General features: G+C 39.8%; 1 protein-coding gene across 1 annotated transcript; it reads right to left on the bottom strand.

Moving 5' to 3' along the window:
• Positions 1–2,449: 2,449 nt before the first annotated feature.
• Positions 2,450–21,537, bottom strand: LOC115167291 (homeobox protein EMX1). Its single transcript, XM_029721582.1, has 3 exons — positions 20,713–21,537; positions 5,049–5,233; positions 2,450–3,768 (listed from the first exon to the last, which is right to left on the bottom strand). Exons 1-3 carry the CDS (start codon positions 21,053–21,055, stop codon positions 3,598–3,600), a joined length of 699 nt encoding a protein of 232 aa, XP_029577442.1. The 5' UTR covers positions 21,056–21,537; the 3' UTR covers positions 2,450–3,597.
• Between the last annotated feature and the right edge of the window lie 62 nt (positions 21,538–21,599).

The raw sequence follows: 21,599 nt of genomic DNA on the forward strand, positions 1-21,599 counted from the left end.
CTCTCTGATTCAGAGGGTTTGGGTTAAATGCAGACGACACATTTCAGTAGAATGCATTCAGTTTTAAAACTGACTAAGTATCCACCTTTCTCCTTTCCCCTTTATAATATAATATAATATACTGTACTATACTGTACCATAATGTAATGTACTATACTACTATACTATACTATGCAATATTATACTATACCAGACTTTACTGTACTATACAAATGTAATGTACTACTATGCTATGCTATGGTATAATATACTATACTACAATGTGTTATACTATAATATAATATACTATAGTCTACCATACTATACTGTACTATACTATACTGTACTATGATATACTATAGTGTACTACACTATACTTAAGTAATAAGACACGAGGGGTGGGGTACATGGCCAATATACCACAGCTAAGGAATGTTCTTAGCCACGACGCAACGAGGAGTGCCTGGATACAGCCCTTAGCCGTGGTATATTGTCCATATACCACAAACCCCCGAAGTGCCTTGTTGCTATTATAAACTGGTTACCAATGTAATTAGAGCTATTTTGTCATACCCGTGGTATACGGTCTGATATACCATGGCTGTCAGCCAATCACCATTCAGGGCTCAAACCACCCAGTCAATAATATAATATAATCAACTATACTATACTAAATATACTATAGATTAATCCCCATTCCAACAGTACAAATAAGATTACTTAGAATTACTAAAAGAGAGCTGGTTTGCATTCCACTCATGCATCAAGCAGAACAGAAACAACTGTATCAATTTAACAACAAAATCCTGGCAATCATGTAGCCTATAGGCCTTGGTGGATTTTACTATCCCTATTTCAATGCTCGTATCATCAATGTGTCTGAAAGTATGTAACTGACTATGTAATTGTACCCTGAAAAAAAGATTCAAGTCCCAATTACCGAGAATATGAATAGTTTGCTCCTACATTTTGTTCACAGTTTATGTGCCTATCTGCCGATAATGAGGCTGTCTATTGTAAAAAGGTGATGAAAATGACGCAAATCTAACACCTCTCAATTGCTCGGGGCTTGAAGAATTAGCAGGTGTAAATCACAACGCATAAAGGTGATATGAATTAATTTTCCAGCTGGTAAAACATAGAGCTGAAGGCCCAGCAGAGGCCCTTCAAGCAATGTTTCATCAATCTACATTAATACAAGCTGAATATCAAACACAACAATGGTGACATAAAATATAACAAAACGTAGAATGAAATTAGGGACAGTTTGAGTATGAAGAACAACGGCTCTAAATGATTGACCACTTAGGGACTATGCTCCATATATCACTGATTAATACTATGGCTCACGCTAGACTTGTCTCTATTAGCCAAAGAAAGCCGTTTTAGTAAGGAGGGGATGTCGTGTTAGTAATAATAGCAGGGACGGGTTTTGGCCTGTTGTTGGGGTGATCATGTCCGCTTGGCCCGACACATTTCTTGCTGTGATTGTCTCTTTCTCAGCCGTTACTCATCTGTGTGTGTCGGCATAACGGAACAGTGAAGTTGTTTTCCCATAGCAGCACATCCTCGTCTCATACATGGCAAAAATTGGAATAAAAAATATGCGTTTGATTCTGAGTCTGACATAGGCCTACCTTTTTTGAAACTCTTTCGGCTGAAGGTTTATGGCCTAAGGGGCTAATCAATTACATTTGTCATTCTCTATTTTTGCTGCTGTAAGTGTTGCATATGTCCTTCGGTGTGTCCGGAAAGAAAAACATCTCTGGCACAACAATATTTCTGGTGAAAGATGTCCTTTGAAGAGCACGAGACGGAACAAAGTGTGTATTGACACCGAGTTATGTTAAACTTGCTTCATATCGCTTTGAACGTGTCGTCAAACTTAATAGGCCTACTGCCGTCTAAAGAACCTCCTTATGGTTCATGTTTTCGTCAATAAGTGTATTGATAATCTAGGCTAATTGTTAATAACCCTATTATAGCCAATGTATAATTTAGGATAGGCCTAATAATAAAGGCTATCTGCAGACTGAATAAAGATTAGTAAATAACACAGAGCATTTGGGTTTCTTATGGATAACATGTTTAACAACACAAGATAAAGCTTTGTAAACTATAACCATGCCTCTGTGTATAGGCTAGACTAGGCTTTCTGTACTTTTTTATTTCAAAATGTATACATGTCACAAAAATATGCTGATCAGTAGCTTGGACTATTTAACCGCAGTTCGCAAAAATATGAACAGCTGTTCCACAAAGGTATAGACCAAATAACAAAAACCAAACCGTCGTGAATCAATTTACTTTTTCCATGTTCTGTGTCGTTGTCATTTAACCGATATGCGTTTGTAGTTTGACGTGTCATCATGACATGTCGACAATTATAGATGTTGAAAATAGGTTATAAAATGAACGCTTAGACATACTCGCACATAATATATATATCAGTAGTATTGTACAGATAATGTTATGTTGATGTTTTTTATTTTCCAAAGTCATCTGACCACACACAGAAAGTACAAAAAAACGTTCACTCTCGGGGCATAGGTTCAAATCAAATCAAAGTGTAGGCCTACTTATAGTGCGTTATTTCTAACATCTATTTAAAACAAATAAAAATATATATATATATATATTCCACTACGAAGTGCTACGTAACATGATATCACAGGAATTGTAATGGTTGCTGAAATAAATGTAGTATTGAGGTACATTTGTTTTTCATGTCATTCTTGTGGACAAGTTTGAATGTGCCTGGACTGTACACTCTACATGGTCTCAGTAGAATTGATCAAATATTTGTCAAAGGCAAAAAGAAACTTGCAATGAATTTTAAGAGTAACAAACTAGACAAAAACTGCCTTTTTAAAAATCCAGAGGAAACAAAACAAGGACAAAATATGCATAGAATACCATTTTTAGATGTACATAAATACTTACAATTTAAATTGTCCAAACTATTCCAATGTGAGACTCAAAAACATATTTCAGGGGTAACGTGGCATCTATATGATGTATTGTCTGAAGTGGCAGTTGCCTACCTTTCAGTGGGACTGGTCTAAAGACTAACAAAATCCTAAACAGAATCAGCAGGTTCTAGGTGGTTCCTCTATAGCTATCATACCAATGGCTTATTTTTGACCACAAACATATTGTGCATATTTAGCATTGTACAATTACACAACAAACTGAAAACGCTAAAACAATGACAATGTTTTGTTAAATGTGAGTGTGAGGAAGGACAATCTCAAGTTCAGGTAGACAATAGAGTAACAAACTGTATTGAACGGATTCCTCCCAGTCAAACAGTCTCTCTTCAGTAATTTGTGCTGCTACGGCAAGCAACATAGACCAAATGCAGATGTCCACCATGTTTACAGCAGTCAGAGCTGTGTAATAAAATGATAAACTTGGCCTTCTTCTGTCCAACATAAAGCAGTGATCGTTTTCATTGAAAGGTCAAACCAGGTGTTCAGAGGAGCACACAGACTGCCGACATTCAGACACCTGTCAGTCTGCAGTCAGTCAGTCTGCATTCAGTCAGTCTGCAGTCAGTCAGTCTGCATTCATGACAAATGATTTCTGATGGTTTAATCAAGGTGACAACGACGTACGTCAGTCCTCTGAGATGACATCGATGTCCTCGGGGCTACTGCCCTGCTGTGTAGCCACCCTCCAGCGGCTGACGTGCTGACTTCCTTTCCTCTTCTGCTGCGACTCGGGTGACTCTTCCTCCAGCTTCTGTCTCTTGTGCTTCGTCCTCCTGTTCTGGAACCAAACCTTTACCTGGGAGACAAAGGAGAGACATCACGTTTAGTACTGGAAGAAACATTGGCAAAATATATAGTATCAGTGTGCTTGCTGTAAAAACTACTACTACTTGTTCTTCCACGTCCATGAAACACCTTGAGACAGCTGAAGCAAGCACACACATTTTCTTCAGTAAATGTACCTTTACTAGTTATAAAAGTGTCTGCATGTATCCCCCCTATGATTTTTAAGCGAAGGTTTTTTCAAAGTGTCATAGCAACAATGACAACACAATATTTCACATGGTGTAAAACTGTTATTGCTTCCATACTGCCAACACTGCCAAACATTGCCTTCACCTAAGGGTTCACATACTTTCGTTCTTTACAGCTGTTTGCAAATAGCAACGCATTTCTATCAAATTTTTCAGACATTGTCTGGTTGTAATTTTTAATATCACATTTACAAGCTTGATTCAATTATTGGTCTAATTCCTTTGAAATTAAAAGTTCAGCACATCGCAATACTGTATTCCCAATGTATACAATATACAATACAGTACTGTATTCCCAATGTATACAATATACAATACAGTACTGTATTCCCAATGTATACAATATACAATACAGTACTGTATTCCCAATGTATGAAATATTGCATGAGAGGATTGTGAAAAGCCTAAATTGCTGTTCATCAGCAGCGTGTTTCTGATGTTGATTAGGGAAAATGAAGTCATAAATAATCATTGTGAAATCTACTACATAATTTATTGACGTCACCTTGCCCATCCCGATAGCTAGCGTAGGACAAACAACTTGTGGTAAAGAAACCTGGTTTTAGCTATATGTTGGTGGAGAGGGTGTTGTGGAGTTCTGACTACGAGTCTACTCATATCTCCTGTTTCAGCGCTCTGGAATGCAGCCATGCCTTAAAGGCTCTGCATGGTAAATCCGCCTTCTGCAGTGGCCATACAGCATTTACTGTGATACGGCCTCTAAAGTCAGGGCATGTATATTTCTTGCTCTTCGCTGAGCAGAGCCGTTGTGAAGGAAGTTGTCAAGGAAGTGAGTTTATGTTCATACTGGACCTACCGCCAACCAATCATGTCAATGCGGAGCTATACGGAGCTATACGAAGGAGCACAACGATGCGGTACGGAGTTCGATTTGGCCTCCGCAAGCCTCCAGAGGCGCCACAATTGCGTCACACCCTCCATCAGGAGCCTCCGACCACATTTTCGGATCAAGCACAAATTGGCTTTTAGGCCCTAGGGGTTTAGGGTGCGTTCGACATCGTTGAGTCCCCTCACCACACACCTGTGTCTCTGTGAGGCAGAGGCCGCTGGCGAGCTGCTTCCGCTCTGCTCCCACCACATAGTGGTTCTTCTCAAAGGCCCTCTCCAGCCTGAGGAGCTGTGAGGGGGAGAAGGCTGTCCGGATGCGCTTCGGCTTGCGGGAAAAAGGCCCATGAAGAAGCAGGTTCTCTGGGCTGCTGTCCTCATCTGCAGAGAGGAGAGGAGGGAGAGGAAGTGGAGGGTTAGACTTAGGGTTGACAGACAGGAATGACACCGTAGCAGCTCTTGTTGTATGTGTAAAGAGAGAAACTATAGTATACTAACTGCTGTACAACTCAGCAAACTGATACTGTTTTTTTACAAAGTTTTTTTTGTAGGCTTTGGTGTTGTTTGTGATTAATACCTTGTCCAATTACACCTCAAAAAGGAGGACAAAGAACTGAATAAGCAGGACATCAGTGTTGATATGTATTGCATGCTGCTAAGCAGGACATCAGTGTTGATATGTATTGCATGCTGCTAAGCAGGACATCAGTGTTGATATGTATTGCATGCTGCTCTCTAGGTCACTATTAGCCATATCAATGTGCCCCGATGGGCATCTTCACTTGACTCATCATTCATGACACTTTCCCATAACGTGAGTAATTGATGAATATACAGGTAAACACTACTAATGTTTGGATGTGACATTCTCCCTCCATTTCACAATGCTACCACACCACACCTCATTCAAAATGCTTGTTCTAGTATGTAGACAGATTTATAGTTAAGGAGATGATGCACTGTATGCATTACACAACGTTTGAATGTCATTACAGTTAGGAAATAGTAGAGTTGAATAATTGACATGTTGGTTCAGCCACCATGGATGACATCCACCTCCAGGGACTGGGACTTTAAACAACGAGCATATTGGTTCCACACACACACACACACACACACACACACACACACACACACACACACACACACACACACACACACACACACACACACACACACACACACACACACACACACACACACACACACACAGAGAGAGAGAGAGAAGTACATTTGAAAGAAAAAAACCCTCTCTGATATATCATGTCATGACTAATGTTCCCCTCTAATAATAAAGGCGTCTGCATTCTTCCCAGCCGAAACAGGTCGGTAGAGTTCGTGCACATATTATGACGACATGTTGTTTGTTTTTGTTTGTTTTGGACTTCGGTGAGGGTTTTTTCGGTTGTTCGGGAACACACATTTTTTTTCTGGAAGCAAGCCGAAGTTCGTAGCCGAAGTCTACGCCTCTTCGTCGGTGATTGGTCAACACTGGGATTTCTTCAATAAAGTCTTTGTTGTCATTCAACGAGAGATGACTCATTTTCACGGACATTTTTTCATTGCACAGTACTGCACCAAACATCTTAGTTAGATGTAAAATTACGTGACTAAGATCTCTTCGTCAAAAACGTCAAAATTAGTTACACATTTCTTGAGTTACCTTAGATTAATTCTGACTATTTTGAGGAAGTGTATGGCGTTTCAAAATGGACAAACAGTACCATTGCTGCTTTTTTTCAAATTTTTCAAGCGAAGGTCTTTTAAGGGAGTTTGTGAGCACACTCGTTCGGTTCGGCTAGCTGAGTTCAGCAAAGCGGAGGCCTTAAGCTGCGCCCATGCAAGCCCCCGGGACTACCGCACAGAGAGAAGCACTAGATTGAACTTCACTCAACTTTCTAGAGTTTTCCACCTTAGTTAAACACTATCAGACACAAGTCATGCCCCGTACACTACACAGACCAGACCGGTGCGGCATAACCAATCAGAGCTGCAGTAGGCCTATATGTAAATAGACCATTGCCATATATGGATCTGTGCCATTCACTTTGAACTGGACTGTGTTTACAGGATGAGCGGTCGTGAGAAGATGCGCTTGTTTGGAGATCAAAGTGAGAGCTGCATGTAGCCACGTGCACATTTTGTTCATATCTTTTGCTAGTTAGTGAGTTATTAGCCCAGTTATAGATCATTTGTAGTCAGCAATGGGGGAGTGATTGAGTCCTACAAGAGAAGAAACGCTGTACATCTTTGAATAGCGAGTCAGGTAAAGAGCTTTTTTTTTTGTCTTTAAGGGGCAATGTTGTATTTTGAGACAGGCTTGAATAAGCTAAGTAGCCAACAGGCAGAGGGTAAGAGGATAGAATAATTTGTCTGATTCTCTGTAATTATGGTATGGGAATAATAAAGATTTTTAATTTTGTAAAATGGTTTCTTGCATCGACACCACAACAACATTTTCAGTCACCTCCTTGTCTGAAGGACACGTGGATAAACAGGGTAATGTCAATTAATAATATTTTTACTCACAGAATGTAGTCCTATATTGAACAACATACCATTTCTCCATTGTTGTTGATGGTAGGCTACTCTGTTAAGCCTACATTATGATCAACTAGCCACAGTAGAATACTTTTTGAAGCAGTAACTTAAAGCGGGTACAGCTTCAGCAAACGCGCGCTGGAAGTTGAACAGAATTTTCACACAGGTCAAGTTTGCATTCAGCAAACCTGAAATTTGCTCAGTGCCTATTTTGTTTAAGCATATGTTTATTGTGAGAGAAACGTATGTTTGCTATTCAGATCAAAGTGTTTCAAAATAAGATACTTTAAATAGGACATTGCTTAGTTGTGCCAAAGTAACAAAGACATGAATCACATTTTAATAGTACTGTAATTTAAAGTGAGTTATTCCATAAATCTTTGTGAATACTTTTCTTAGGCTAGACTCAATAAAAACCTCTAGAAGATTTTTTTTTATTTAACCAGGGAAGTCAGTTAAGAACAAATTCTTATTTACAATGACAGCCTACACCGGCCAAACCTGGACAACACTGGGCATCCTTTCTTCCTTTCTTCTCTGCAACATTTATCAATCCCGGCCGGTTGTGATACAGCCTGGATTTGAACCAGGGTGTCTGTAGTGATGCCTCTAGCACTGAAGAGACAGTGCCTTGGACCGCTGCGCCACTTGGGAGCCCCGAGTATACTAAACAAAAATATAAACGCAACATGTAAAGTGTTGGTCCCATGTTTCATGGGCTGAAATTAAAGATCACAGATATGTTCCAAAAGCACAACAACAACAAAAATTGTGCACAAATTTGTTTTCATCCCAGTTAGTGAGCATTTCCCCTTTGCCAAGATAATCCATTCACCTGACAGGTGTGTCATATCAAGAAGCTGATTAAACAGAATGATCGTTACATAGGTGCACCTTGTGCTGGGGACAATAAAAGGTAACTTTAAAATGTGCAGTTTTGTCATACAACACAATGCCACAGATGTCTCAAGTTTTGAGGGAGCATGCGATTAGCATGCTAACTGCAGGAATGGCCATCAGAGCTGTAACCAGAGAACTGAATGTTAATTTCTCTACCATAAGCTGCCACCAACGACGTTTTAGAAAATTTGGCAGTACGTCCAACCGGCCTTACGACAGCAGACCATGTGTAACCACGCCAGCCCAGGACCTCCACATCCGGCTTCTTCATCTGCGAGATCGTCTGAGACCAGCCACCCGGAGGGCTGATGAAACTGTGGGTTTGCACAACCAAATAATTTCTGCACAAACTTTCACAACCAGCTTCATGCTCGTTGTCCTCACCAGAGTCTTGACCTGACTGGAGTTCGTCGTCGTAACCGATGTAAGTGGGCAAATGCTCACCTTTGATGGCCGCTGGCACGCTGGAGAAGTGTGCTCTTCACGGACGAATCCCGGTTTCAACTGTACCGGGCAGATGGCAGACAGTGTGTATGGTGTTGTGTGGGCGGGCGGTTTGCTAATGTCAACGTTGTTAACAGAGTGCCCCATGGTGGAGGTGGGGTAATGGTATGGGCAGGCATAATCTACAGACAACGCACACAATTGCATTTTATTGATGGCAATTTAAATCCATAGAGATATCTTGATGAGATCTTGAGGCCTATTGTCGTGCCATTCATCCGCCACCATCACCTAATGTTTCAGCTTGATAATGCACGGCCCCATGTCTCAATAATCAGTACACAATTCCTGGAAGCTGAAAATGTCCCAGTTCTTCCATGGCCTGCATACTCACCAGACATGTCACCCATTGAGCATGTTTGGGATGCTCTGGATCGACATGTACGACAGCATGTTCCAGTTCCCATCAATATCCAGCAACTTAGCACAGCCATTGAAGTGGGACAACATTCCACAGGGCGCAATGAACAGCCTGATCAACTCTATGCAAAGGAGATGTGTCGCGCTGCATGCATGAAATGGTGGTCACATCAGACACTGACTGGTTTTCTGATCCACGCCCCTACCTTTTTTTTAAGGTATCTGTGACCAACAGATGCATATACACTACCATTTCACAACACTAAAAGTTTTAGAACAGCTACTCATTCAAGGGTTTTTCTCTATTTTTTACTATTTTCTACATTGTAAAATAATAGTGAAGACATCAAAACTATGAAATAACACATATGGAATCCTATAGTAACCAAAAAGGTGTTAAACAAATCAAAATATATTTTATATTTGAGATTCTTCAAATAGCCCCCCTTTGCCTTGATGACAACTTTGCACACTCTCCGCATTCTCTCAACCAGCTTCATGATGTAGTCACCTGGAATCCTTTTCAATAAACAGGTGTGCCTTCTTAAAAGTTGTGGAATTTCTTTCCTTCTTAATGCATTTGAGCCAATCAGTTGTGTTGTGACAAGGTAGGGTTGGTATACAGAAGATAGCCCTATTTGGTAAAAGACCAAGTCCATATTTTGGCAAGAACAGCTCAAATAAGCAAAGAGAATGACAGTTCATCATTACCTTAAGACATAAAGGTCAGACAATACATAATATTTCAAGAACTTTGAAAGTTTCTTCATGTGCAGTTGCAAAAGCCATCAAGCGCTATGATGAAACTCGCTCTCATGAGTTACCTCTGCTGTAGAGGATAAGTTCATTAGAGTTACCATCCTCAGAAATTGCAGCCCAAATAAATGCTTCACAGAGTTCAAGTAACAGACACATCTCAAGTAACAGACACATCTCAACATTAACTGTTCAGAGGAGACTGTGTGAATCAGGCCTTCAAGGTCGAATTGCTGCAAAGAAACCACTTCTAAAGGACACCAATAAGAAGAAGAGACTTGCTTGGGCCAAGAAACATGAGCAATGGACATTAGAACAGTGGAAATTTGTCCTTTGGTCTGGAGTCCAAATTTGAGATTTTTGGATCCAACCTCTGTGTCTTTGTGAGACGCGGTGTGGGTGAACGGATGATCTCCGCATGTGTGGTTCCCACCATGAAGCATGGAGGAGGAGGTGTTATGGTGTGGGGTGCTTTGCTGGTGAAACTGTCTGTGATGTATTTAGAATTTAAGGCACACCACCATGGCTACCACAGCATTCTGTAATGGCTATTTTACCAAAAATGAATGTGATGGAGTGCTGCATCAGATGACCTGGCCTTCACAATCCCTGACCTTAACCAAATTTAGATGGTTTGGGATGAGTCGGACCGCAGAGTGAAGGAAAAGCAGCCAATAAGTGCTCAGTATATGTGGGAACTCATTCAAGACTGTTGGAAAAGAATTCCAGGTGAAGCTGGTTGAGAGAATGCCAAGAGTGTGCAAAGCTGTCATCAAGGGGAAAGGTGGCTACTTTGAAGAATCTAAAATATATTTTGATTTGTTTAACACTTTTTGGTTACTACATGATTCCATATGTGTTATTTCATAGTTTTGATGTCTTCACTATTATTCTACAACTTAGAAAATAGTAAAAAATAAAGGAAAACCCTTGAATGAATAGATGTTCTAAAACTTTTGACCGGTAGTGTATGTATTCCCAGTCATGTGAAATCCATAGATTAGGTCCTAATGAATTTAATTAAATTGACTGATTTCCTTATATGAACTGTAACTCAGAAAAATCTTTGAAATTGTTGTATGATGCATTCATTATTGTGTTCAGTGTAGATCATCTAGTTTCAATACTGAATAACACTTCATTCAGAAGCTATAGGGTATCCTACCACTGCGGATGGCAGGTTCATTCAGAAATAGAGGGTTAATCTACCATTCTGAATGGCAGGTTCATTCAGAAATAGAGGGTTAATCTACCATTCTGGATGGCAGGTTCATTCAGAAATAGAGGGTTAATCTACCATTCTGGATGGCAGGTTCATTCAGAAATAGAGGGTTAATCTACCATTCTGGATGGCAGGTTCATTCAGAAATAGAGGGTTAATCTACCATTCTGGACGGCAGGTTCATTCAGAAATAGAGGGTTAATCTACCATTCTGGACGGCAGGTTCATTCAGAAATAGAGGGTTAATCTACCATTCTGGATGGCAGGTTCATTCAGAAATAGAGGGTTAATCTACCATTCTGGATGGCAGGTTCATTCAGAAATAGAGGATTATATTACCACTGTAGATGGCAGGTTCAGTGACTTTTCTCCTCTCTATATTGTGACATTAAGATCATTTGTATACAGTACCAGTCAAAAGTTTGGACACACCTACTCATTCAAGGGTTTTTCTTTATTTTTACTATTTTCTACATTGTAGAATAATAGTGAAGACATCAAAACTATGAAATAACACATATGGAATCATGTAGTAACCAAAAAAGTGTTAAACAAATAAAAATATAGTTTATATTTGAGATTCTTCAAAGTAGCCACCCTTTGCCTTAATGACAGCTTTGCACACACTACAATATTATAGGGATAATTTCATGCTAATATAAACCTAGTTAGAAACTGACCTGATGCTCTCTACTACAGACTGTTAAATGAGTTCAATGAAAGCACTGTCTGTGGAAACAACCGTGTATTTCTTGCCTAGCATAACAAATCACATCTGCTTATGGTTAACTCTTAATATCTTCTTTGACAGGCCTGGAATAACCAGCTGCACTAGTCATTCCGCTACCCAAGAGTGGTAAAGAGGCCTTTACTGGTTCTAACAGGAGACCTATCAGCTTGCTGCCAGCTCTTAGAAAACTATTGGAAAAAATGGTGTTTGACCAAATACAATGCTATTTCTCTGTAAACAAATTAACAACAGACTTCCAGCATGCTTATAGGGAAGGGCACTCAACATGTACTGCACTGACACAAATGACTGATGATTGGTTGAAAGAAATTGCTAATAAGAAGATTGTGGGAGCTGTACTGTTAGATTGCAGTGCAGCCTTTGATATTATTGACCATAACCTGTTGTTGAGAAAACGTATGTTATGGCTTTTCAACCTCTACCATATAGTGGATTCAGAGCTATCTAATAGAACTCAGAGGGTTTTCTTTAATGCAAACTTCCCTAATGTCAAACATGTAAAGTGTGGTGTACCGCAGGGCAGCTCTCTAGGCCCTCTATTCTTTTATATTTTTACCAATGACCTGCCACCAACAAAACATGTGTGTCCATGTATGCTGATGATTCGACCATATACGCATCAACAACCACAGCTAATAAAAGTCAAAGAGTTGCAGTCAGTTTTAGAATGGGTTGCCAGTAATAAACTGGTCCTGAACATCTCTAAAACTAAGAGCATTGTATTTGGTATAAGTCATTCCCTAAGTTCTAGACCTCAGCTGAATCTGGTAATGAATGGTGTGGCTGTTGAATAAGTTGAGGAGACTAAATTACTTTGTGTTACCTTAGATTGAATCTTTTGACCATGACAGTTTACAATAGTTGTAAAGATGGGGAGAGGTCTGTCCGTAATAAAGAGATGCTCTGCTTTTTTGACATGACACTCCACAAAGCAAGTCCTGCAGGCTCTAGTTTTATCTTGTCTTGATTATTGTCCAGTCATATGAGCTGCAAAGAAAGACCTAGTTAAGCTGCAGCTGGCCCAGAACAGAGCGGCACGTTTTGCTCTTCATTGTAATCAGAGGGATAATATTAATACTATGCATGCTAGTCTCTCTTGGCTGAGAGTTGAGGAAAGACTGACTGCGTCACTTCTTGTTTTTATAAGAAACATTACTGTGTTGGAAATTCCTAATTGTTTGCATAGTCAACTTACACACACACTTACCCCACCAGACATGCCACCAGGGGTCTTTTCACAGTCCCCAGGTCCAGGGCAAATTCAAGGAAACATACAGTATTATACAGAGTCATGAGTGCATGGAACTCCCTTCCATCTAACATACAAATATACATGCAGCGTAAGTGAACAGTAAAACCTGGTTTCAAAAACCAATAAAGTAACACCTCACGGCACAACGCCTCTCCCACATGTGACCTACTGGTTGTGTATGAACTGACATGTGACCTACTGGTTGTGTGTATGAACTGACATGTGACCTACTGGTTGTGTGTATGAACTGACATGTGACCTACTGGTTGTGTGTATGTACTGACATGTGACCTACTGGTTGTGTGTATGTACTGACATGTGACCTACTGGTTGTGTGTATGAACTGACATGTGACCTACTGGTTGTGTGTATGAACTGACATGTGACCTACTGGTTGTGTGTATGAACTGACATGTGACCTACTGGTTGTGTGTATGAACTGACATGTGACCTACTGGTTGTGTGTATGTACTGACATGTGACCTACTGGTTGTGTGTATGAACTGACATGTGACCTACTGGTTGTGTGTATGAACTGACATGTGACCTACTGGTTGTGTGTATGAACTGACATGTGACCTACTGGTTGTGTGTATGAACTGACATGTGACCTACTGGTTGTGTGTATGAACTGACATGTGACCTACTGGTTGTGTGTATGAACTGACATGTGTAACTGATAGATGTACACACATTTTATTATACCTTTATTTAACTGGGCAAGTCAGTTAAGAACTAATTCTTATTTACAATGACGGCCTAGGAACAGTGGGTTAACCGCCTTGTTCAGGTGCAGAAGGCCAGATTTTTACCTTATCCAGCAACCTTTCGGTTACTGGCCCAATGGTCTAACCTCTAGGCTACCTGCCGCCCCAAATGTATGTCAATTGTAAAGTCTTTTGTCTGTAATGTATTTTTCGTTACACGTCAGGCCCCAGTAAGACTAGCTGTCACCATTGACGTTGGCTAATGGGGATCCTAATATATCAAATAAAGAAATAATCTTTCTTATTAGCACCTGGTAATAATAGCTAATAGCTAATAGTAGGTTTCCTCAGCTTCTATTCAAAACAATGCTACAACAATGTTTTTCCACATGCACAGATTAATATACACTGAGTGTTCAAAACATTAAGAACACCGTCCTATTGAGTTGTACCCCTCCCCCTTTTTCCCCTCAGAACAGCCTCAATTCCTCTGGGTATGGACTCTACAAGGTGTCGAAAGCGTTCCACAGGGATGCTGGCCCATGTTGACTCCAATGCTTCCCACAGTTGTGTCAAATTGGCTGGATGTCCTTTGGGTGATGGACCATTCTTGATACACACAGGAAACTGTTGAGCACGAAACACTCCGCAGCGTTGCAGTTCTTCACACAAACAGGTGCGCCTGGCTTCTATTACCATACCCCGTTCAAAGGTAGTTACATATTTTGTCTTGCCCATTCACCCTCTGAATCGCACACATACTCAATAGACTCAAGGCTTAAAAATCCTTCTTTAACCTGTCTCCTCCCCTTCATCTACATTGATTGAAGTGGATTTAACAAGTGAAATGAATATGGGATCATAGCTTTCACCTGGATTCACCTGGTCAGTCTGTGTCTCAGGGGTCTCCAACAGGTCGATCGCCAGCTACCAGTAGCTACCTCTGAGTAGTTCGCTAAACAATTCTGAAGGTACATGTGATTTTCATGTGTTCCACCGCATACTGTCATTAACAAATCTCATACCCATAACATGATGCAACCACCACCATGCTTGAAAATATGAAGAGTGGTAGTCAGTGATGTGTTGTGTTGGATTTGCCCCAAACATAACGCTTTTTATTCAGGACATTTCTTAGCCCAATTTTTAGCAGTTTTACTTTAGTGCCTTGTTGCAAACAGGATGCATGTTTTGGGCGGCAGGTAGCCTAGTGGTTAGAGCGTTGGGCCAGTAACCGAAAGGTTGCTAGTGTCACGGTTGTCTGAAGAATGGGACCAAAGCGCAGCGTGTGTACCGTTCCACATTTTATTTCAACTGTGAAACTATGCAAGAAATAAACTAATGAACAAAACAACAAACCGTGACGAAGAGGTGCAACATACACTTACTCAAAATAATCTCCCACAAAACCTAGTGGGAAAAATAACAACTGAAATATGATCCCCAATTAGAGACAACGATGACCAACTGCCTCTAATTGGAGATCATCCCAAAAAACAACAACATAGAAATACAGAAACTAGAACCCCACATAGAAATACATAAACTAGACAAAATCCCCAACATAGAAAAAATAAACTAGAACCAACATAGACATAAATAAACTAGACAAACCCCCCTGTCACACCCTGACCTACTCTACCATAGAAAATAAAAGCTTTCTATGGTCAGGACGTGACAGCTAGATCGAATCCCTGAGCTGACATTGTAAAAATCTGTCGTTTTGCCCCTGAACAAGGCAGTTCACCCACTGTTCCTAGGCCGTCATTGTAAATAATATTTATTTATTTTTAATTAAAAAAATTGGAATATTTGTATTCTGTACAGGCTTCTTTCTCTTCACTCGGTCAATTAGGTTAGTATTGTGGAGTAAGTACAATATTGTTGATCCATCCTTAGTTTTCTCCTATCACAGCCATTAACCTCTGTAACTGTTTTGAAGTCAACATTGGCCTCATGGATGCCTGTATCTTTGTAGGGTTCTGGGTGTATTGATACACCATCCAAAGTGTAATGAATAACTTCACCATGCTCAAAGGAATACCCAATGTCTGCTTTCTGTTTTTTTTACCCATCTACCAATAGGTGCCCTTCTTTGCGAGGCATTGAAAAACCTCCCTGGTCTTTGTGGTTGATTCTGTGTTTGAAATTCACTGCTTGACCGAGGGACCTTATAGATAATTATATGTGTGGGGTACAGAGATGAGGTAGTCATGCAAAAATCATGTTAAACACTATTATTGCATGCAGAGTAAGTTCATGCAACTTATTATGTGACTTGTTAAGCAAATGTTTACTCCTGAACTTATTTAGGCTTGCTATAACAAAGAGGATGAGTACTTATTGACTCAAGACATTTCAGCTTTTCATTTTTAATTCATTGGTAAAAAAAATCAGAGAATATAATTCCACTTTGACATTTTGGGATATTGTTTGTAGGCCAGTGTCACAAAATCTCAACGTAACACATTTTAAATTCAAGCTGTAACACAACAAAATGTGGAAAAACTCAAGGGGTGTGAATACTTCTGAAAGCACTGTAGCACCCCTTCCTGCTACAATAAATAGGCTATAGCACTAACAGTGCCATGGATAACAGTATATTGGGGTATGCTCTCCAGCACTTCAGCTGTGTTAGCTAACTAAAGAATGCATATTTTCTGTCACAGGACTGTCATTAACAACCATCTTCAGCTGGCGTGCTGAAAATGCTTTGAACATCGGAGGACAAAACAATAGAGACACCTCTGAAGAGAGAGAATGTGAGGAGCACGGCTCTGGTAAAACAGGAGAATGTAAAAACAATAGAGACACCTCTGAAGAGAGAGAATGTGAGGAGCACGGCTCTGGTAAAACAGGAGAATGTAAAAACAATAGAGACACCTCTGAAGAGAGAGAATGTGAGGAGCACGGCTCTGGTAGAACAGGAGAATGTAAAAAGAGATCCACTGCAGCTGCAGGTGATGAAAACTTTAGTCTTAATGCTTCTCAAGGGACACTGAACACCAACAAGCCACACTGTCCCAGAAGTCATAGGATTTCCTGGTTTTAGGGTCCATGTCCTAAAATAAAATAACTAAATAGTATCTCCATTTTGTGGTACATTTTTTAAATCTCAGCATTAGGCTGAATTAAATAAATTGAGGAGATGTAATGTAATATATCTCGTGTTAAAGTCTTAATTTTTAACAGCTGTAACTATTGTAGTTTTCATCTAATATAGTAATGCATTGATAAGGAAAGAAACAACATGATTTTCCTTGAGAACCCCATGCTAGTTCTGGCTGGTGGTTTAACCACTCAGATAGACAGTCAGACTGGCATCATCTGTTGTATGGCGTTAGTGGCGTCACCTCCACTCACATCCCCCTGGAGAAGATTGAGACTGGGGAGGATCTCACCAGGCTGAACACTAGGCCTGAACTCTAATACTGGTTCTGCTCAGACCTCCATCAGTAAGAGTGCTGATCTAGGATCAATATAGCCTTATAGATCATAATAAATATAATTATATGGACTTGGGGACCTGATCCTAAATCAACACTCCGACTCCGAGACTCTTTGTGATTACTAACCCTAAACTGTAAGGGTGGCTCAGCCCCAGCCACAGAGGGAATACCCTCCAGGCGATGAGCCTTCAACACTCTGGCCTGTAGTCAGCGGGTGGGGGAACATGGGGGAACATGCCTCCAACATGACTACCAGGGAGCAGATGGCAGCGCCAGCCAGAGAGCTGTGTTCATCACCAATAAGACCAGTCCCCTGGCACCAACAAGAATGGTCTTGTCAGCAGTCAGCTACACACTGGGTAGTGGTGGGGGCCAATCTCTCATTCTAACCCTGGATGGATGAATACGGAGGGAGTCGGACGGCCGTAAATAAGGGGGAGGATGGTCTATTTCCGTTTCTCACTAAATGGACTGTAAAGTATACGTGTAGAGAGATAATTCATGAATGTGAAAAGGAAACTATCAATTCCAGCATAAATTATTCTTTACATACAAAATTATAATCTATTAGCATTTTACATGCAAGTAATCATAATGTTTCATCCTCCTCATACAGTCCGTCTTTATCTGAGTGATTGATTGATTGATTGATTGATTGATTGAGTGATTGATTGATTGATTGATTGTTTTTCTGTCTGATTATAAACCAAAGACTGAAACAACTATAAGAAGAGGAGTATTCTATGAACTAACCTCTGACACATATCTCCTGACATTCAACACCTCCTAATGAATTCAAATGTGTCAAAGCAAACCTCCAGACCATCAGACCATTGGGAGATGAGATGGGTGAATGAACTGTCCTTCCTGATGATAACAATCCCATAACAATCTCATACACACTGAAATTCACCCCAATATAAAGAGCTGCTCACATGTGTACGACCTAAGATCCTGCTTATATTGTACAACTCTCTCTCTATCTTTCTCTTTCTATCTTTCTCTCTCTCAGCCTCTCAGGAAGTGTGGGGAGTATGAAAGAAAATAAATCACCCATCCATCCCTAACAGTAAGTGACAGTCATGATGGCTAATCCTCTCCTCTCACTCCTCCGGTCTGTAGTTAGCCTTGTCTAAACACTAGTTTTCATGGTTATTGGACACCATCAGTGAGTGGATCTGCTGTGTCTGTAAACAAAGACACTTTATCTGAGCTCCTGATCTGAGCAACAGTGACAACAACCTCTGACTCCTACTGATTACCTGACTGAGATACACCCTGAAGGTTACCTGGACAGGACTGTAAAGAAGAGAAGAGCTGATCTAGGACCAGATTCCCCCCCTTTTGTCCTTATACTCTTATTCATTAATGATCTAAAAGGCTAAACTGATCCTAGAACAGCACTCCTACTCTGAGACACTGTGAATACGGCCCTGGGCTGGCTGGTCAGAGTGTAACATACCTGTAACATACCTGAGAGCACACCTGATGTGGCTAACCACTGCTGTCCACTGAGTCAACGAGATGAGCGTTGAAAGTTATTGATCTGTCTGGTTTAACAAATTGCTTTGTTTTTTTGAGGACCACCCAGCATCAGTTAGTAAGGATGTTCACCATGTACTGCATGTATGCACTGCACATAGCTTGAGTAAGAAGATTTAAAGTTTTGGTCACTGAATACTGAGATTTTCCAATATTCAATTTCTCTCATGGATTTATTTGGTTCCTAAAGACTTTTGTATCTGGTCCGATGTCTTATCCGAAATGTGCAGCCCTTAAATCTAAAGTTGAACACAAAGCAAATTTGAATTAAATAATATTGTTATTATTTGTTTATTATTTCTGTTATTATTTGTTATATTACTATAACTTATTAGAAATTAATAATATTACATTATTCCTGTCTTTTGTTACTTTTAATCCAAATAACTTTGAACATTAAATTATCTAATTAAATATAAGTTAATTATATTTAAATATTTGAGAAACAAATATCCTTATAATCAGTGGTGTAAAAATACTTTAACGTATTACTTAAGTCGTTTTTTGGGGTATTTGTACTTTACTTTACTATTTATATTTTTTACAACTTTTACTTTTACTCCACTACATTCCTAAAGAAAATAATGTACTTTTTACGACATACATTTTCTGACACCTAAAAGTACTCGTTACATTTCAAATTCTTAGCAGGACAGAAAAATGGTCAAATTCACGTACTTCTCAAGAGAACATCCCTGGTCATCCCTACTACCACTGATCTTGCGGACTCACTAAACACAATTGCTTCGTTTGTAAATTATGTCTGAGTGTTGAAGTGTGCCCCTGGCTATACGTACATTTAAAAATCAAGAAAATCGTGCCGTCCAGTTTGCTTAATATAAGGAATGTGAAATCATTTATATTTGTGCTTTTGATACTTAAGTATATTTTAGCTATTACATGTAATTTTAATACTTAAGTATATTTAAAAACAAATACTTTTAGACTTTCATTCAAGTCGTATTTTACTGGGTGACTCACTTTTACTTGAGTCCTTTTCTGTTAAGATATCTTTACTTTTACTCAAGTATGATAATTGGGTAGTTTTTGCACCACTGCTTATAATTAACTTTCTGAATGATGCGAAACCTAAAACGAATGGTTAGGCAAATGTGAAAGAAATCTTGATTATAGGCCTATTTTATTTCAATAATTGCATACAACTTACACATTTAAATTAATTTACCCTAGTATTATTATTATTATTATTATTCAACATATTAGACTATTGATCTCCTAACAACTTTATCTGAACATACATTATAAGAAAGTGCAATGGCTTCGATGTGCATTTTAAATGAATAAAAATAAACAATATAGTCTACTTTCATTGAATTAAAACATATATTAATGTTTTTTTTAAATCACTACTGAAAATGGACGAAAAGTATGCGTTTGTGGTTTTTACAGGTTTTTAAAGCTACCGGCGGGTTCAAAGCTTGGGTGCGATGTTTTAAGTTTATTTTAATGCATCCAATCTCTGAAAATGTACCAATAATGAATAGAACTATAACTTAACAAGTAAAATAACTATAATTGGATTTTGAAACTTTTTCCTCTGCAAACAGTAGTTTCAATAATTTGCATTGATCCTGTTTTTGTTACTTTGTTTACTACCCATTTTATATATATTTTTGTGTGTCCTGAATAAATGACCATCCGTAGCAACATGTCGCGTGTCCAGGGATCATTAGAACATTTCTTCCATCACGGAACTATAGAGTGAGTTCTCAATTCTAATGCTTACAGTCGTTGGAATTTAGCTCGTGCGTAATATGTCCCCATACGTGTGCAATAACAAGGATATGCCCAAACATATGATATTATTTAAAATAACTTAGTAATATTCGTTAAATTAAAGTACTTGTTCGCTTACCTTGGAACCTGTGGCCGAGATATCTGTTTCGAAGAACCCACGGGTAGAAATTCAACGTGTCTCTCTGATGCGGGTTGAAGAAAGGTTGAGATGGAAGCTGGAGGGGATGCAGGGGCAGACCGGAGTTCCCTGTGTGTGTGCCCGGGTCAGGGAACATCATGTCTGGACTGCCGTATAAAGTCCTGCCGGAGTTCTGAAAACAACTCCCAAAGGGCGCCGGGTGAATTGATTCCGTGAACCTCAGCGCTGTAGGTCTGATCGGTTCGTCCCCGGTAGTCGAAGAGTTCACGTCTTTCCCAACCAGGGATTCGATGGTAAAACATTTCTTACTGTGTTGGTACATGATCAAATAGGTTGTAGTTTATATATTTGTAATAATATATTCAATAACACTGTTATAAAACAGGTAACGCGCAGTAAAACCTCACAACAGCAGTAGTAGAACAGTTCCCGGGAAATCCATAACTCGCAGTCCCTTGAGCGTGCAAACCTTGTTGCCAATATCAGCGGACCTCTGGAGCGGGTTGCCTACAGCCGGTTCAGTTGTCTCCGTCACTTGTCTTCAATACGATATCGTCCGGTTTTCTCTGCTGTAACAATATGCCCCCCCCCCCAAAAAAAAAAAATCAAGTTTCGGTTCTAGTTACCACTGCAACGTCAGATCTATTAGTCTGTGATTACTTTAGGTTTATGACAGCCTGTCTCTTGTCTCAGTCTCATCGGTCCTGGAAACCATTTTTTGGACAGTGCTGTGTTAGGAGCCAGGATCAGTAAGGCTAAGCCTTTGAGAAAGAGCCTGTCACTCGTCAGACTCAATACCTGGTCTCTACTGTCGGTGACAGAGGTGTGGTGGGCATGCGCAGATAGGACCGTGTAGCCTAGTGGAT

This window comes from Salmo trutta, chromosome 3 (genome assembly GCF_901001165.1).
Source record: "Salmo trutta chromosome 3, fSalTru1.1, whole genome shotgun sequence".
Classification (NCBI taxonomy): Eukaryota; Metazoa; Chordata; class Actinopteri; order Salmoniformes; family Salmonidae; genus Salmo; species Salmo trutta.

Coding starts and splice junctions, on each gene's coding strand:
- LOC115167291 (XM_029721582.1), bottom strand. CDS start 21,055: ATGTACCAACACAGTAAGAAATGTTTTACCATCGAATCCCTGGTTGGG. Junction 5,234..20,712: donor TCTCGGCCACAGGTTCCAAG/GTAAGCGAACAA, acceptor TCCTCTCTGCAG/ATGAGGACAGCAGCCCAGAG. Junction 3,769..5,048: donor TCTGCCTCACAGAGACACAG/GTGTGTGGTGAG, acceptor TTTGTCTCCCAG/GTAAAGGTTTGGTTCCAGAA.